The sequence below is a fragment of the Cyprinus carpio genome, chromosome A3 (assembly GCF_018340385.1).
Source record: "Cyprinus carpio isolate SPL01 chromosome A3, ASM1834038v1, whole genome shotgun sequence".
Classification (NCBI taxonomy): domain Eukaryota; kingdom Metazoa; phylum Chordata; class Actinopteri; order Cypriniformes; family Cyprinidae; genus Cyprinus; species Cyprinus carpio.
The window spans coordinates 25,324,703-25,343,721 of NC_056574.1; the positions used below are offsets into that span (position 1 = coordinate 25,324,703).

The 19,019-nt window shown below is 35.5% G+C and overlaps 1 protein-coding gene across 1 annotated transcript; it reads right to left on the reverse strand.

Annotated features, from left to right (window-relative positions):
* Positions 1-1,775: 1,775 nt before the first annotated feature.
* Positions 1,776-18,793, reverse strand: LOC109089379 (epithelial membrane protein 2-like). The gene is made up of 5 exons (XM_042725891.1): positions 18,633-18,793; positions 4,937-5,051; positions 4,320-4,416; positions 3,833-3,973; positions 1,776-3,065 (listed from the first exon to the last, which is right to left on the reverse strand). Exons 2-5 carry the CDS (start codon positions 5,012-5,014, stop codon positions 2,893-2,895), a joined length of 489 nt encoding a protein of 162 aa, XP_042581825.1. The 5' UTR covers positions 5,015-5,051; positions 18,633-18,793; the 3' UTR covers positions 1,776-2,892.
* Between the last annotated feature and the right edge of the window lie 226 nt (positions 18,794-19,019).

A 19,019-nucleotide genomic window follows, 5' to 3' on the forward strand; every position in this document is an offset into this window, starting at 1 on the left:
ATGATGTCAGCTTTACATTCTACATTTCATTTCATATATTTTTGATATAGCTTCATTACTTATGTGGTGAAGTAGGCTAAACCACTGAACTGGTAAGCAGAAGGTTGTGTCCTTCAGCAAGGCTCTTTACTCCGGGTTGCTGCAGGAGGATTGAGGGTCCTTGTAATAAGAGCACTGTAAATCACTAAGGATTAAAGTGTCTGCCAAATGCAGAAATGTAAATGTAATTTTTGTAAATCCCTTTTTGTGTCTTAGGCACAAACGCCCAATAAAGTTGCTTATTTCTTAAAGTTTATTTCCTACTGCTATAATATAAATGCTTACATATATTTCATACAATTTCTGTTTGGGGGGTTTGACCTCTGGTGCTCTTTGGGAGTCACACTAGTGATCTTCATGGTCAAAAGTGACCGGACGCCTGAAATGTAACTTTTTGTTTTTTGTCCCAGTAAAATCAATGTAATATATTTTTGTTCAGTAATATTTTTTATTTTGTATTTTGAGATAATTTCATTGCCCTAATTAATATTTATTTTTAAAATATATTTTTTTTATATTACTTTTAAATGAATGCAGAATTTCATGTTAAAATAGAGACAATGCCTTTAAAATCCGTAGTCTGTATCCAGGTCAGATGGTCACTGCAGTCACCCGGATCCAATATGTATCCAGCTTAGATGGTGGATCAGCACCTAGAAAGGACCTCTACAGCCCTGAAAGACAGCGGAGACCAGGACAACTAGAGCCCCAGATACAGATCCCGTGTAAAGACCTTGTCTCAGACGACCACCGGGACAAGACCACAGGAAACAGATGATTCTTCTGCACAATCTGACTTTGCTGCAGCCTGGAATTGAACTGGTGGTTTCGTCTGGTCAGAGGAGAACTGGCCCCCCCGACTGAGCCTGGTTTCTCCCAAGGTTTTTTCTCCATTCTGTCACCGATGGAGTTTTGGTTCCTTGCCGCTGTTGCCTCTGGCTTGCTTAGTTGGGGACACTTCATTTACAGTGATATTATTGACTTGATTGTAAACCAAATCAAAGATATTATTTAAACTGAACTGAGCTGAATGATGACATCACTGAATTCAATGATGAACTGCCTTTAACTGTCAGTTTGCATTATTGACACATTGTTTTCCTAATTAATGTTGTTAAGTTGCTTTGACACAATCTGTTTTGTATAAAGCGCTATATAAATAAAGGGGACTTGACTTGACTTGATTTGAAGCATCAGTTTTTGAATTATTATTACTACAGTCAAACCTGAACACAGAGAAAGCATTTTGTTACAAAAAACATCAAAATTCTATAAAAATGTAACAAAAATGAACAGAAATGTTTTATCAGAGCTTAATCCTTCATGGGTTTGATCTGATTCCAACCTCTTATTTCAGTTTTCTCGTTTATAGCCATACCAATTAATTTGAGTGTGTGTAATTGTGTATGTGTGTCTGTGAGTGTGTGTAAGTGAGTGTGTGTTTGAGTGAGTGTGTCTGTTTTGCACTCTTAGAGTGTAACCCCCTCTTTGCTGTCCACTTTTTTACTTTATTGTAGTTGAATTATTGCCTTTATTTGACAAAAATGCAAAACAATATAGTCAAACCATTGCTTTTATGACATAAATGTTATGTACAGATTATGCAATAAATAGTTTGGCTATTGGCTATAGCATTTTTACATTTGAAATCTTTTACATGACAAATGTCTTAGGGGATATTTACTGCCATATCTTGAGACCTAGCAGTATACATCACAACAGAAAGAGTCTCCATCTGTTTGTTAATGTAAAATACATTTATTTGATAAAAAAAGAACAATATTAAGCCCTTGGATCAATCTCCAGAAACAGACCTGACCTGAACAACTCAGCAGACATTTAAAAACAAAGCTGCCATTGTGGTTTCATTCCAACACAAAAGCCTTCACTAATATTCATTAAAACCTTCTGAAAATTAAGCATTAAACAAACATTAACACTCCATTTGATATAATACTTCATTACAAAATATATTAACAGAAACAATGCAGTTAGTCTTAATAAATACAGCTTAATTTCACTTTCGTCTAAATAATATTAGCTAATTGCTTTTTATTCCATAGCAGATTTGAGGACGAAATGATTACATATTAGACATGAAAACTGAAACCATCGGTGTGCTTCACCAACACCATCATCTTAAAGTTATTCGCATGAATATGAAATAAATCCCAAGTGCCCTAATCAAACACAATGCCTTAAGAACTACAGATCTGTACTTATGTTAATAGTGATTTCAAATTAAATGCTGCAAAAAAAACAAACAAAAAAACAAACATGCAATGTAATTAGTCAGCACTAAAAGACTATTTTACAAAAAAAAACAAAAAAAAAAAAAAAACCTATACACAAGAACACATCATGCCACTAATATTGATAATTTGTTAAGTTTCAAGTAAGATATAGTGCTCAGCGAACTGGCAGCACAATTTTTTCATATTTTGTGTTTAATGACTTTTTCCCCAGGCACATGTAATGACCAGGAAACATCACACTAGCATGTTATCTGCTACACACTAAGTGTTACATCATGCATTGTGTATGAATACATGTTGAGCTCATAGTGGTTCCATGTTTTAAATATATTGTATTATATCTCCCATTCCTGTCTTTTTTCCATCACCCTATTTTACCTCTCTTAATCACAGCACTTTTTACTGAGCAGGTAGAGCTAAATTATACACAACAGGGTAAAAAAAAAAAAGTGACATACTATGCATATAATCTAATAAAGTTTCCAGTATGCAGTGATTAATAAGATGATCTACTTCATTCAAACAAAAACAAGTATCATTACAAGTCTCTTGGCTAAGGCTGTAGCTGGTGGCAGCTAGTGAGGTGGTATGTGGTGCTTCATTTGCGTTTTCTTAGCACTAGATACATAAAGCCGCTCAGTAGCGTCATGGGGAACGCGACCCAGGCCAGAACGAAGGCGTACCCATACTCTCCATTCTTATTCTTTCTTGTGTCTTCGAAGTTTAAGTGCTCTGCTGTGTAGATGGATGCACCGGTCATCACACAGAAAGCTGTGGAAGGAAAAAAGGGGGGAATTTACAGTTGGCTGGTTGTATTTATGATTCACAGGCAATTGCATGACACATAAAAATTTAAATTCAACAAACAATATAGTAAATAAAAACATTTTATAAAATTCAACTTTTTGTATACAAAAAAAAAAAAAAAAAAATTGTTGATACTCTGCTTGCTCACCAATGGATTCTCTGCAGTGAATGGGTGCCATCAGAATGAGAGTCCAAACATCCGTTCAATTAACATCATTTAATCTTAATCCACTTTAACACTTCCTCAAGTGAAAAAGTCCATTCCCTGTTGTCCTCTACCATCACAACATTCACTTAACAAGACATTAACTGATGGACTGGAATCATGTGGATTACTTATGGATTATTGTGATGTTTTTATCAGCTGTTTGGACTCTCATTCTGACGGCACCCATTCACTACAGAGGATCCATTGGTGAGCAAGTGATGCAATGCTAAATCTGTCCAAATTGGTTCTGAATTCGTACTTGTCATAAAAATTGTAAACGTTTTCCTGTGTCCATCTTACAAAATAAGTCCTTCAAAGCTGGGACAATTTACAGACTAGAAAGATGACATGAACATGACAGTACAAACACTTCAAGGTGATTCAAGACCCCTCTTGACCTGAGATTTTGTGTAATGAATGGCTGATTGTACATTTTCTTTGCATAGTACATAGACAGTAACTAAGAAATCGCAATTGTATTGCTAACAATGATTTGAAATCTATGCTGTGGGCATGAACTCACCAGACAAGAGCTGGATGATGGCTGTGAAGACAAATCTCTCGCCCTGCTTCAGACGGAAGAGCTGAAGGATGAAGACAAAGAAACCCACACAGCACAAGATAGTAGCCATTATCATGGTGGCCTGGACAGTCTGAAGATAGGCTAATAAAGAGGGGAAAAAAAGGTTTATTTGTCAAAATGTTGTGCAGAAATTGCTGAATTTTATATATATGGTGGAGTCCTAAATTCACTGTCAGAAAATACTTCTATTTTGCATTTTCATGTATTGACACATCCAACCCAGCCTTGGTCTTTAGCCCCAGCTATATTTGTTTACATTGCAAACAAGAGGCAATAAGTGTTGTCTTCTGGCTAGATTTAATTAATAAACAACTTTAAACAATACCATTAACACAAGCAGTCATACTGTACACCATTTTGCTCAGACCAAATTAAATAGTGGTTATGTTTTATTAAGATTTTATGATAATCAAGGCTCAAGGCTTACCTGCACCATAGGTTGAACTGTTCGGTATATCATAACAATTTGTGGAGTTGCAGTTATACCAGAGATCTACGGCGTAATCCTCCCAAACCCACCATACCTTGAAAAGATGTAGAATATATATTGACAGAATATAAACTCAGAGGGAAAAAAAAAGAAATTTCCCTTTTCAGGATACTGTATTTTTAAGATCATTTTGTAAAATCCAAATAAGCTTTGCTGATTTTTATTAAAAAGTGTTTAAACAAGTGTGTTTTTCATGCTTGTACAATGAACCATAAACAATTATTGCACATGCACAGAGCAACAGGGAGACAGGAAGGACAGCTGACCATCCTTGCATTGACAGTTTATATATGTTTGTGTGTGTATGTGGGTGTGTGTGTGTGTGTGTGTGTGTGTGTGTGTGTGTGTGTGTGTGTGTGTGTGTGTGTGTGTGTGTGTGTGTGTGTGTGTGTGTGTGTGTGTGTGTGTGTGTGTGTGTGTGTGTGTGTGAATTTCTTAAATGAAACTAATAAAATTGCTATAGCAGTACATTTTACAGTACTGCTATATAACACAGAGCAGTAACAGTGATTGAAGCAGACTAATTAAAAAAAGACTAAAGAAGATCAACATACATTTCTGATGGTTGCTATGAAGAGTAGTATTGCTGAGGTGATGTGGAAGAGGATGATGAAGGCCAAAATAATCAACATGGCTGATGGTGGAACTGAAAATCAAAAGCTGGAGAATCTGGGGGGAGAAGAAGATACAAAAATATAATAAAATGAATACAAAGCTGAGACTGAGAACTGGAACTGTTGGTTTCTGCTTCTCTAGATTTGGTGGGAAAACCTACTCTTATTCTGCACTTTGACCTTGGAAGAACTTATCCACATGTATTTGTATTTTTACTCCAATTACAAGAAATCAAAAGATAAACATTATTTTTAAATTATTTGGTAACACTTTACAATAAGGTTCCATTGGTTAACATTAGTTAAGTACATTTCATGAATTAACAATGACAAATACATCTTAAGCATGTTACAATCTTAGTTCATGTGAATTTGAAATTATTACCAATACATTATTAAAAACAAATGTTGTATCTGTTAATATTATGTAACGGACCCGAGTTAACATCAATTAACAATGAACAAATTAAAGATTAAAGATTAATAAATACTTATGCACTGCTCATTTTAAATAATGTGAACTTATAGTGTTACCAATCAATTATATTATTAGTTACCTATTTCTATTTTGCACACTTACTAGACACTGCACCAATAATGCAAACTGAAATCAAATAAATAAATGTCATACATATAAACATGCAAAACAATACTTAGCCGAGTTTAAGAAGCTACATTCATTTTGTTAGATTTTATCAATCATTCAAGTAGAAAGGAGCCAAATCTAAATCCTCATGCAGGTTTTGCTGAAAAACATAGCCAGGTTCTGCTTACATCACACACATGAGCCTCAGAGTCGGCTGCTAATTTAGCTTCCCATGATTCACTGCACTACAGCCACATACAGACAGCCTATACATCTCAGCCTATATACACTGAGCCATTTATGAATGCCTTTTTTCCCTTTTCACCTTGTATAGTGGGTGTAAGTTTATACTGGAGGTGAGAAACTCATTTTTTGCACTGAAGTGCTTTTATGTTCAGTACTTGAGAATACAATAAAAAAAAAGAAAGAAAAGACACCACAAAGGACGATATCACCTCAGCACTATGTCTGTGAAATACATGTCCCGACTGCCTTCACAAAAACCATATCTGGTGAACAGGATTTTAGCAGTTTACTAGGATGCAAAATCCTTTGCAGTTACATGATTTAGTTTACTTTAGACACTTAGCAGTGTTAACTAGACACACACAAGAAGAACTGTAAACTCTGAAATACAAGACTAGTTTACACAAGACTTATTGCAGCAGGAACAGACGTATGACTGAATGATTTAAAAGATGTGGTGTCCAGAAAATAGAAAAATATCTGGGACTTTTCTTGGTAATAAAAAAGGGGACAGAAAAATGAACATTGTGAAAGAAAACAATGATATAATCAGCAGTCGAAAATGTTTTCCTCCTTTAAAACATACACATCTTCCTAATTTCCTTGTTATACAGCTCATACACAACCAGATCATCAATAACTACCTTTTAATTAAGTTAATTATGAAGTTGTTTTGCTCCATGAATCTGACCTGAGGTGGTGCTATTGAGCCAAGATGTGAAAACTCACCACAGTTATCATACAGCATCAACTGGGAAAAAATAATAATAATAATAATAATAAATAAAAAATTATATATATATATATATATATATATATATATAAGATGCTGAACGGGACGGATTGTACTACGGGCTGTTTTAATTAACCAATGTTTCTAGATTATATTGTGTATCTATATGTTTGGTTTGATGTTGTAGGCCTATATGTATAATAATAATAAATAATAATAATAATAATAATAATAATAATAATAATAGCCTACAAGGAAGGAATAACTGACAATGTGCCATTGAATTACAGAAGAAAAAAACCTTGGTAGGCTATCACAAGGTTCTTGTTTGGCAAAATTAAGCTATTCTGTGTCTTTATTGTATTTCTACAAGCAGAGGAGAATAGCAAAACCACAAATAAACAAAGAAAACACAATGTAACATTCATAAAACTGTACACAATGGAATGCACACATGTGAGTGGGGCTAGTTCCATCTCGTGGTCGCTGTTTTTCTGTGGCTCAGCTGCGTGTGGATCGCGAGCTGTGTGTGTGTGCATTGGGCAAGGCTAAAAGGTTCTGAACGAAAGTCTCAAAATCCAAATGCATCAAATAAAATCGACTCAGAAGATATGTGAATGGATGCACACGCGTCGCCTGATCCACAAATGCACATTTTAATCGCTACATGCACAAATTATGATAATTTAATACAAACTTTAACATTTGTATTCACAAATATGTCTCTATTTGAATAAAATGCTGCACATTAATGTAATTCTTAACTCTGCAGACACCAGTTGAAAAGCATTTGTTTCAGTGTAGTAACGCACATTTGCAAATTTTTCAAATCGTGTACATGTTAATGGATTGCACTAGGCCTTGTTTGTTGGTAGTTGTGTGTGTGTGACGTAAAATGCTGTTAACTTCGAAAATAAAGTCTCACAATCCAAATGAACAGAACAACATCGACACGAACTAGACATCAATTAATGCATGCTTTTTACCTGATCCACATATGCATGGATTCCTTTTTGCATGAGCAATTTATAATAAATTAATGCAGAACAGAACATTTTTATTCACAAACATGTCTGTATTTGTTCAAATCGCTGCACAATTATTTAATCCCGAATTCCACAGACTCAAATTGAAAGGCATTTGTTTGTGGTTAGTAAGATACATGTATAAAAGTTATGCAGTACATGGATAATTTTGCATGCATCTATTAATCATTTTGAGTCTAATTTCATTCCATATTAAACAGTCTCTTTAAGAAGGGATGTGGGAGACAGGGTGTGGCATTTGAACAATGCAGAGTTTAGGCGGGAAAATTGTTAAAGAATGGAGGGTTTCTGTTTGAGCTCAGCTTAAAGAAAGCAAAGAAACATTCCCAATTACAGCACACAACCAAGCCAGAAAGATTCATAATAAAAGAGACCTGAATCGGCTCACAGGAAGCCAGTCTCAGTTCACAAGGGAGACACAGTGTGGGAGGGTACAGGATGACGCTGGTATAGTACAAGTTTCTCAGAGCAGTCTACAAACACAGGCTCGAAAACCCTTTCTTTTTTAACTTTCACAATTTCTTCTAAGGTCAGGGAAGGTACTGGGAACAAAATTAAGTGTAGGCATTAATAAAGTCTGAGAATGTTGGTCATTTATTCAGAGCCTGTAGTGGAAATCCTCTGGAGAGCTTCCCTACATTAGCTGTCTGTCTCTGTAGAGTGTAAAGTGGGAGGCTGGTCTCATTAAATCATAGCGTATTGTGTACTCGGTCCACACATGGTCTTAATTTTCTCTTCAGCTGCCTTCCTCTGTTTTACTGAGAGGCATAGAGGGCTGGAAGGGAAGGAGGAACGTGAGACCAAAAACTCAAAACATGCTGTCCAAAAATCTGTGAACTAGGAAATGTGTTGAGCAAATGATTCTGAGATTTGAAAAAAAAAAAAAAAAAAAAAGTGAATATTTGAAAACTGAAGCTATCAAGCTTAAAAAAGGATGCAAAGGCAAAAGAAATTAGGTAGTTATTATCATTCCAGATGACTTAACTTCCTTAATAAAGGTTTTAAAGTTACTCCTTTTTTCATGTATTTGTCATCTAAGATTGTAGCAATCTGTTTGGATCACTGTATTTCCAAGAGCTGCTGGGAGGCGCCTGTTAATTTGCTGAAATCCACAATGGTGCAAATGTGGCATTTAACACACAGGGAACCCGTGTTTTGTTACTAGTGGCTCTGTGAGTGGTGAGAAATTGAGGAAGAAAATTCCTGTCGATGGTTAGGAAGTGAGGAAAATGAAACCCTTTGACTAGACAGGGGCCCATCAAACACAGAATACATGAGGAATAACATACTGAAAATTGTATGTTGACTACACAGAGGGATAATCGTCTGTGCACAGTCCCCTCAGGCTTTTTCTGGAACAAAAGATCTACTGTAGAGGTTCACTAAGGCCAATGGCAAGCGTGGAATCAGCCTTCACAGGAACTGTGTACCTGTAATCATAGACTTTAAAATGTCAAAGGCACAATATGTAAGATTTTTTTATTGAAATATCCAAAAACCACTAGAACGGTGTTATATATTTTGCTGACTTGTGTACTAACATTATCCCAAATGGTTTGAAGAATGTTTAAATCCGGAGAAATAAGCAATTTTTACTAGTGACACAGACCGTGTCCATAGTGTCACTGTGTCACCTGCCAATGACGTTATTACCCCTCGATTTCCGGTTTTGTATTGTAGAAAACATATGGAAACACCAAAGATGCTTTAATATGTTGTGCGTTTTAATATACCGGTGACGACCGCACAGAGTAGGACTGTAGGAATGTTACATTGCATGTTAAAACTAGTTAACCCACACAATTTGCTTACAAATCTTATGTTATTCATATTTAAGTTTAAATTAAAAAAATCATCACTATGACAACATAAAGCCTAAAATTGTAATTTAAACATCTTTACAGCTCAAATTAATGTTCGGGTTTTAACAGAACAATTAATGTTCTTTTATAAAATAAGCTTCACATTTCTGAAAAGCTACTATAATTTAAACTGAACTAACATTAAAATGACAATATAAAAATAAAAGCTAATTATACTATTAATAAAAACTTGAATTTAATCTCATATTTTCCTTTAAATGATGGAACTGGATTATGTGTATATAAATGAAACAAGTGAGGGCAGAAAGAACTGCAACAACTGTGATATAAGTACAACCAAGACACATTTTGTGGCTTTTAATTATGGCTAACCACCTTAATGAATAAATATGTCAGTTCTGTACATTAGATCAATCAGTCAGGCTGAAGTCAAATCTATGAGCGTTTGTCTTGGAAACTGGCTGTGGAGTTTCCGTTCGCTATGTACAATCCTGCGGGATGATAATGACAGCCATACCTCCCAAGCCCGGAGTTTTCCAGAGAATTTACAAACCATCATTAGTAAATTAATTGGAGTCTGTGCTTTAAAAGGTAGCAGATAAGCCATGTCGACTTATTTCTGCATTGGGAAATGTCTTCATATGCATGTGTATAAACACTAAGGAGCCCCGGCTCATTTCCCCTAAGCTTGGTGGAAAACGCTGACTTGAGTTTCACTTTTAATGTCATTTTTTTTCATAAAAGCCGCAGTCTCCAGCAGGCTTCCAAGTCGGCCACTGCTGAAAACAGAAACTGCTATCATGGAACAAATGATTGAGACGAGAAGGAAAGCTTCAATGCCACCCAGCAAAGCTTTGCAGCTTTAATCCAGGGCATGAGTTCTGTACATCATTTATGACCGGGGTGGTGGGGGGGACATCGGAACTGATAAACAGATTTGTTTACATTCTGATTCAGTTAAATGTTGATTAATTTAGGAATGCTTTGTCAATAGATGTGTTTCAAATATTAAATAATTGTTGTAAAGGGACATTTTACCTCAAAAATAAAAAATAAAAAATTCTATCACATATTACCCTAATGTAGTATTTCCAAAAAAAGCTCCAGACCTCAATGACTTTCACTGAATAGACAAAAAAGTCACTTCTCAATATCTCTTTCAGTCATACATTCATTTGAAACTACATGAGGGTGAGTAAATTATGACAGATTTATAATTTTTGGGTGAACTATCCCTTTAATGTGCGAAACATATTCACTTTTTTCCCCCAAATGTGCATATTTTGCTGTCTTTATGGGGCAAAAAATTTTTAAGCTAATTACCTGAGTTGTAAATGCCATGTGACAAATCACTCTTAAGGAAAGTAACGTGAATGCTGGTTGGCTGCTAAAAGGTGGTCCATTTAAAGAGGCTGTTATATAAATCATTATTGATTATCGTAACGAAGTGAAAGATTACAGCATTTTATTTTTATATTTATTTGCTTATAATTATGCTAATGCTCTTTTATTATATTTTAATAATGCATTATGAAACAAAAATACATTTATAAAAACAAATAATAAGAAAAAAGAAAATGAACATTTTTGAAACATCTATATTGAATATGTTTTTGTTTTAATATATTCATAAAATTAACATATATATATATATATATATATATATATATATATATATATATATATATATATATATATATATATGTATATATATATATATATATATATATATATATATATATATATATATATATGTATATATATATATATATATATATATATATATATATATATATATATATATATATATATATATATGCAGTACACACACACACACACACACATTATAAGAGTTAAGCACACAGATAAAAACAAATGTTACTTTTATTACTTTTGCTGATTTATTTTGATACATTTTGTGGCAATTTAGTGCCCCGAGTCCTCTGATGAACTGCCACTGACCACAAAAACAATCACAAAGCGCTTCACTATAGTGACTATCCTGAGTTGTGACGTCAAAGGCAGTAGATACTGCAACGACAACCCAACAATTACTCCCATTTCATTGTGCGTCATTGTTTCTTCTACAGCATTTAAACAGAAGCAGCATGAACTCACAGAAAGGAATGTTCCTCAGTAACATGACGCAGTCAGATATCCATAACTCTGCTCAGGAAACAGATCATTGGCAGAATCCAAAGGATAAAGTGTTTTATGAATTATGTCTGGTGCAAATATTTTGCTCATGAGCTCCAGATAATCCAACAGTTAACAGAACACATTACTGCCCAGTTTGACCTAACCTGACCTTAAGTACCAATGCTGAGCTAGAGGGAAAACCTCAAAGTGAAGGAGGGATATGAGGGGGAATGTTTTAGTGTGTACGTTTGACATGGCCTGCGGTTTTAAATGTCGGCAACAAATTGTTCATGAGTGGTTTGGAGTCCCGAGACCAACTCACACTTTGAGATCTGAGAGAATGCAGTTAAAAGGGAAGAAAAACATGCAAAGGATCAGAAACGGGAAGAAATTATAATGCACAGAGTTTAGTGTGAAGTCAACCCATGCACGCCTTTTCTTGTAGACATCCTTCACTGACAGGTTTAAAAAAAAGGGCTAAAAAGAACCCTTCTCTAAAAACAGCTGTGAAGCCGTGAAGGTTTACAGCCATGGATAAACAACATCTTCATCTCTCAGCAAGTGCTAGGCTTTCTCATGGCTTTAAACAATGATCTAATTAAGATCAATGCATTCTCACAGACTCATTTCCACTGGAGCACTCATGTTTATCCTATCAGGGACAGGCATTTGTTCTAAAATACAGTCCCAAATTAAATGCAGCCCTGTTCTTGCTCAATAAAGTTAAAATTAGGCACGAGCAGCTGAAATGTGCCTGCTGGGTCCCATCTAACTGATTACCTAACAGGCCTCTAGTAACGTTCGATGGCTGCAGTTCACACAAAGTCATCACGATAAGCATTTTCACACATCCCACCATACAGCTTATTTGTCAGGGGCATCTTGGGTAATCTGTAGCTAAAATCTGTAATCTGGTTTATGTTTGCAATTCACTACAAGAATGATTTAAAGTCAAGTAAACATGTGAAGACCTCTGTCACACATCTTTGGCACGTCTGCAGTGCTTCCTTCATGTGATCAGAATACTGGTCACCCTTTGTTTTGCCCACAATTCTCCATTTTTTTTTCAAGAATAAAATCACACTCTTTACCATACAATGTTAAATAGTTCACTGAAAAAGGAACATTCTGTCACCATTTACTCACCCTCATGCTGTCCAAACCTTTCTTGTGGAACACAAAAAATACATATATTCTGAAGAATGTATGGGACCAAACAACTATAATATAATATAATATAATATAATATAATATAATATTTTCAGTTCGCCATTTAAGATAAGGTTTATAAAAAAATATAATATAATATATGTATTAATAATTAATTAAATTTGTAATTAAAAATACATAATTTTAAATAATAGGAAGTAAGGAATGAAGGAAGGAAAGAAGGGGGACTTGGTTCTATCTATCAGTTGTTGATTGGATACAGGCAGATCTGAATGAGAGCTTGCAGTCAACTTTAAGTAAGGGATGAAGTTTATACGGATTAAATGTTTGGAGAAGTCCAGCATACATCATCAGAGAGAAGTCTGTCATTTCACTGGAAGATCCAGTTATTAAAATTTTATTTAAAAGAATGAACAAGAATAGTATTTAATATGCCTGAATCAAACTCACTTACACCAAACTACACTTACACCAGTGAGTCATTTTTGAGTCAGTTCAGATAGAAATAGCTATTCAAATTAACAAATGCATCTTACATTGACAGTATCCCAGGAAATTAAATTATTACGACTCTGAACACACGCTGACAATCAGATCTGTTACTGACATCTCTGATTATATTTCTCTCACTGTTCAGCCCCTGCAGTACAACTGGTGCTTGTGAACTAGAATGGAAACACACAAGGCTTATTTTTGGAGAAAACACAAAAGCCAGAACTGCTGCCTTTGGCAAGCTGCCTGAAATAAAGTTTGATGTACAGGACAAACAAAGCTTGCTTTTGGGTATCATCTATAAGCCCCACCCAGTTGGACACAAAAAAGGAAAGCAAAATGCAAACAAACTCCCAGCGAGAATGGCGTGTACAGTGTGAGCGCTACTTGTACGAAACCTTAAGGTCTCTATTACACAACCCTGAGGTTCTCCACAGATATTTCCACACCATACTGGGCAGTTTTGGCACAAGAGACTCCTCATTTTGTAAAAGGAGTGTATTTTGGCAAGGCACATGTGTTACTGCTGCAACTGATCTCAGGAGGAGCCTCAATCACACACAGTAGGGTCCCGCTCGGCTCTCAGTGTGGCCTGCTGAGTTGAAAGTGTGAAATGGGTTCTTGTAGGCTTTCATCTCATTGCTATGACTCTACCGCAGAACAACTGTGCTCAGGTGCCACAAGCACTGTTTTCACATCGCATTCCACTGATGACACACTGCCAGCATGAGTGATGACAAAAGATATGCTGCTGAACCCCTACAGCCACATCCAGACAGCCCCTCTCACTGAGAAGCAGGACAGCTGTGTTTAATGCATTCACACACAGTCTGGATTCTCAGTAGCTCCTCTGATCTTTCAGCAGGGATGAAGAGAGAACTATTGTTACTCCCAAGGAGTTTCTTGTTGCGTCCAATGCACTTAGCAGCCAGTTTTAAATCGTAAGTGGGCTAAAACCACAGACAAGAGAAGAATTTTGAGGCTCTCAAACAGTAAAATCAGACTGACTAAGGTCATAAACAGTACCGGTCAAAACTCTGGGGTTTTGGGTCTGTTGTCAGTTTTCTGTCTTCTTCTTTTTTTTTCTTTTCTTTTTTTTCTGAAAGAAACTGCATTTATTTGACTATAAATACAGTAAAAAATTTAATATGTAACACATTAAAAATGTATTTAGTGTCACTTTTGATCAAATTAATGCACTGTTGCCAATTGAAAGTTTTAAAAAAGAGAAAAAAGAAAGCCACTTATTGTGGGAGACTCTTCTCATGCCATGTATAGTTCTTTCCAATGACTTCACTCTGGCAGACGGTATAAAGTGCCTTTAGTGAAAAGGGCTACGTATAAGAAGACCTTTATCCAATCTGTGATTAGCATTTTAAATAGGTATATATCATATAATAATGATTTTTTTTAATGTACTGTATTATTATAGTTGTGAAGTGATGTATGCAATGTAAAGTGTTTGTGATGATTATTTTTATTGTTTGTGTTTTGAGCCTTTTGTCTAAAGACAATTTTCTACCCCATTTGGGATAGATGATAAAGCAGGGGTCTCCAACCCTGCTCCTGGAGAGCTACTGTCCTGCAGATTTCAGCTCCAACCCTAATCAAACACACCTGAACCAGCTAATCAAGGTGTTTAGGGCTACTTGATAATTACAGACAGGTGTGTTGGAGCACGGTTGGAACTTAAGTCTTCAGGATGGTAGCCCTTCAGGAGCAAGGTTGGAGATCCCTGTGATAAAGCTTTTGAGAATTGAAAAAGATTTGTAAAAAAAAAAAAGACATTTAAAGGTTTAAAAGTATTTTTAAGAAACATTACAGCATTCATGTATAATAATTTTTTTAGATTCTACACTATTTCTTGTTTGTTTTTTCACTATTACTCCCTCCTGTTATGAGGATTTTTTTTCCCCTTTTGCATATCTTGTCAATAGTTATATAATTTTTTTTAATAGTAATTTGCACTACACTTTTCAATACTTCAATTCATACAGTAAGACTGTAAGTTTAAGTATAAATTATCAATAATCAACATTAACATGAAAATTATCGCTTTAGTCATGCACCCTGATTCTTAAAATGACTATAAAATGCAGTTTATGTTTGAAAATTGACCATAAAAAAACACCACCTTAAGGCATGACAATACAGACACACATTCACATGAGCACATCCCCCTCTTGCCTCTAAGTGCATGTCTGTCAAGGAGACCCTGTCGTTTTCTTCCTCTCTTATATTAGTATGGAATGTGACTGTTTATTGCTAAACATGGTGCTGTTTTTGTGTTTGAAGCTGGTGTGGGTTTCTGGTAAGACTGGTAGCTTAAATTAGAGTGTTTTTCATCAGCTAATGGGACTTCGGCAATGTCACCCCTGTACACACTTGGTTATCAAAATCCACAGCAACATGTGCAATTCATTGTCTCAATCCGAAAAACATGCAAACACATCATAGCGTCCCAGACTCAGACTGGTTTTACGATTCACACATTTTCCAAGTTGTTACACAACAGTGACCCTGGAGTCCACCTATTAGTGGAGATGAATGAGTTTCAGTGTTATTCTTTCTGTAACTGGTGAAAACAAATAAAGATTACCAAGCCTCATGTCAATGGAAACATCTTTAGTGGACTGCTTCATATTTCTATCTTATTTCACAGTATTAAGTTGCTGAGAACACTCTAATAATCTGATACTATCTTTTGAAGGCTCACATTAGCAGTTCATGGCAAGGTTAAAGTATCTAAAAAGCTTTGTCACAGTTTTGCTGAAGCAATAATAGAGTTTGGAAACAGCTCCCTGTCCCTTACCATCACCCTGCAACTAAAGTTCAGAATCCAGTGGTGTCAGTTTCATTTGAACATGAACTGACGAGTTAAAGAGGAGAAGCACCACATTTTCAGATTCATGTTCCTTAAAGGCATGCGTGTTTGCATGTGGACTGTGTACAACACATCTTGCCTACGTTATAAATGAGTTTGCAGTCTCTATTGAATGTGATGCAAAATAATGACAGAAAAAGTCTATTTATGCACAGAAAAACCAAAAACATTTACCTTGACCAATCTAGTCTGATTATGAATCAACAAATAACTCTTACGAGACTGTACTTTTAAGTGAATCAAAACCATACAAAGTGACCAATTTTGCATGATTCATCAATAAATGGCTCCTATGAGACAGTTCTTTTCAGTAAATATAAAAAAGAGTGACCAATGTACCATAATTGCCAAAAAGAATGACTCATGAGTTTGTTCTTTCAAATAATCAAGTTATCTATTTGACTCAGTCTGAAACTTTTTTTAATATAATTTACAGCAATAGTAGAGCAACAATGTCTTTCATATATAAGCCAGCAAAGTAGAAATTATAACTAAAATATACCCAAATGATTCAGAATCAAATCAAATGGCATCCAAACTGAATAAAATCAGAAAAATATGCATGGAAACAGTCCAATAGTTTTATTTTGCTTTGTAATATTGTGAATATCAAGTGGATGTTTATTCACATGCTGTCCTGAGTCATTAGTTATGATTCAACCTTCTACTTAATTTACTGGCATTTCGTAAGAGAGAGAGAGAGAGAGAGAGATACATGATTTGGGATTTCAGTCTCTTCAGTCACACCCCCTCCTGTAGCTTGGTCACTCTGAGCTTGATGTGAGGGTTAAAAAAAAAGCGTCCAGAACTTTGGCTCAGCCAAAGGGAGAGGCATTTCCTGATCCAAACGTTGACAGCATAGATTCTAATGAAACAACCCATCTGCAAACAAAACCTGCCACCTATTCTCTGGAAAGCCCTGCAAGCAGCACATTTCTGAGTGGCATCAGTTAGATCAATCAGCAACCCAAAACAAAACAGAGAGAGAGAAACTGAGGTTGGAAACAACTTGGTCAATAAGCAACTGGAAAAACCTCTCCTTTTCACAGCATGGAAACTTAATACGTGGAAAAGAAGCCATCTCGTTGTCTAAATCATCCAACATAGACTCTCAACAGGGGAGTTGGTGTGAAATGGCCACCACAACAGAGTTGTAGTATGGGTGATGTATGGATAGGTTGGACTACTACACAAACTGTGAGTAGACTGATAAATATGTTTCAAATGACAGTGGATATGAGTTTTCGCAGTGGCCGGACTATACATCATACTGTTTTAAAGGCTCGTGCATATATCCTTTCCTAGAGCAGTTTGGCTTTTGATAGGTCAGTTTGAATTATGGCACTCACTGCGGCTGTGTTTGTGTTGTAATAGCAGAGCAGACAGGCGTCCGGAAATCCAGTCCAGTGAAAACGGCTGCACCTCATGAACACACTTTACACTCCCCACCCCCAAAACTGTCCCACGAGCAACACGCTGGAATGTGTCACTGAGAAAGTACTGTGACTGTCTGTCTCACACACACACACTCAACTGAGTGAAACAAAAAGCCACACATGAAAAATTAATCAAATATGCAAAACTAGTTGTAGGAACAACGCTTGGCCTTGCACAAACCATCACATCCACTATATCTAATATGCACCTTTTTTGTAATGCCTACATATATTTTTCATCTACAACATTGAACATGATTATAAAAAAAAAAAAAAACATTAAATATGTATTCATAACATTTCTTATTAACAACTGTTAGGAAAGTTAGGAATACATAAACTGTTTAAAAAAAGTAAAAAAAAAAATGTAATTATGTTAAATATATTACATTATATTTTATATAATATATTTTTTTTTCCTCTCTATACAATTATAAATCACATAAAAAAAAATAACATTTATGAAAAAATATATATATTTCAAATATTTAATCAAATAAGGTCAGACATGTCTTTTGAAAACATTTGAAAAACACTTCAGCCTATATTGACAGATGAAATGCTTTCACTAGGGGGCGATATGGGAGACAAAGTTGGTAGTACTTCATTCCTAATGATTTTAAAATGCAAAAGCGCCAAACATAAGAACAAATACTGAAGAGATTTAAGTACAGGTCTATTGTGTTGTTTTCAAAACATTTCTTTTTCTATTGTAAAAAAAACCTGAAGCTAAACTGTATTCTCCCACTTGCTTTAAAGTAAAATGAAAAAGATAACAAGTAAGCAAAACGTCTAAGAATATTAAGTCTAGTAATAAGTATAAGCTGGTGATTCATCAGTGAAGCATCACCACCAACGCCCCTTTCCTCACAAACTCTCTTCTCTTCAGGTTATGTTTTCAGGCAATAAATGCTCGAACACATTAAAAACGCCTGTTAGACAGCAATAAATCAACTGCCTGCTTACTCCAGCCAGTCTTTTCTAGACATCAAAGATGCTGTGATCCTCTCGAAGAGTTTTATGACGCACTTAAAAACTGTCTGCATGCATGTAGAAAAAGTTACTTATGATTCACACTCACCTCTGTAGAGAAGCCTTAAGGGTCAAATATTGTAGAGTTTAGAGAGGGCAGTCAGATGTGGAGATGAAGTGATGCAAGTGTGAACGTGACTGCAGGGTAAACGTAGTAGTAGTGAAATGAGGAAAAAGAGCGTGCTCCTCCTTTCCAAAATCCTGAACAGCCCAGAACTCTGGTTGGGTGTGGTCTGGAACTCAATATGTGCTGTGCTGAGGAAGAGAGGGAGGGAGGGGAAGCTTTCTGGAAGCATTAGGTGTTGACACTATGCACAGAATTCATTGTGGAATACTTCCTTTTGAATCTTGACAAGGTTTACTTTCTGACTTCAGAAGTCAACATCACATGTCATTTGTCTACTTTTCCTCTTATTCTCAAGTGATTTCGAAGGAG

Coding starts and splice junctions, on each gene's coding strand:
- LOC109089379 (XM_042725891.1), bottom strand. CDS start 5,014: ATGTTGATTATTTTGGCCTTCATCATCCTCTTCCACATCACCTCAGCA. Junction 3,974..4,319: donor CAGTTCAACCTATGGTGCAG/GTAAGCCTTGAG, acceptor CCTCTTTATTAG/CCTATCTTCAGACTGTCCAG. Junction 3,066..3,832: donor CATCATCCAGCTCTTGTCTG/GTGAGTTCATGC, acceptor TTCCTTCCACAG/CTTTCTGTGTGATGACCGGT.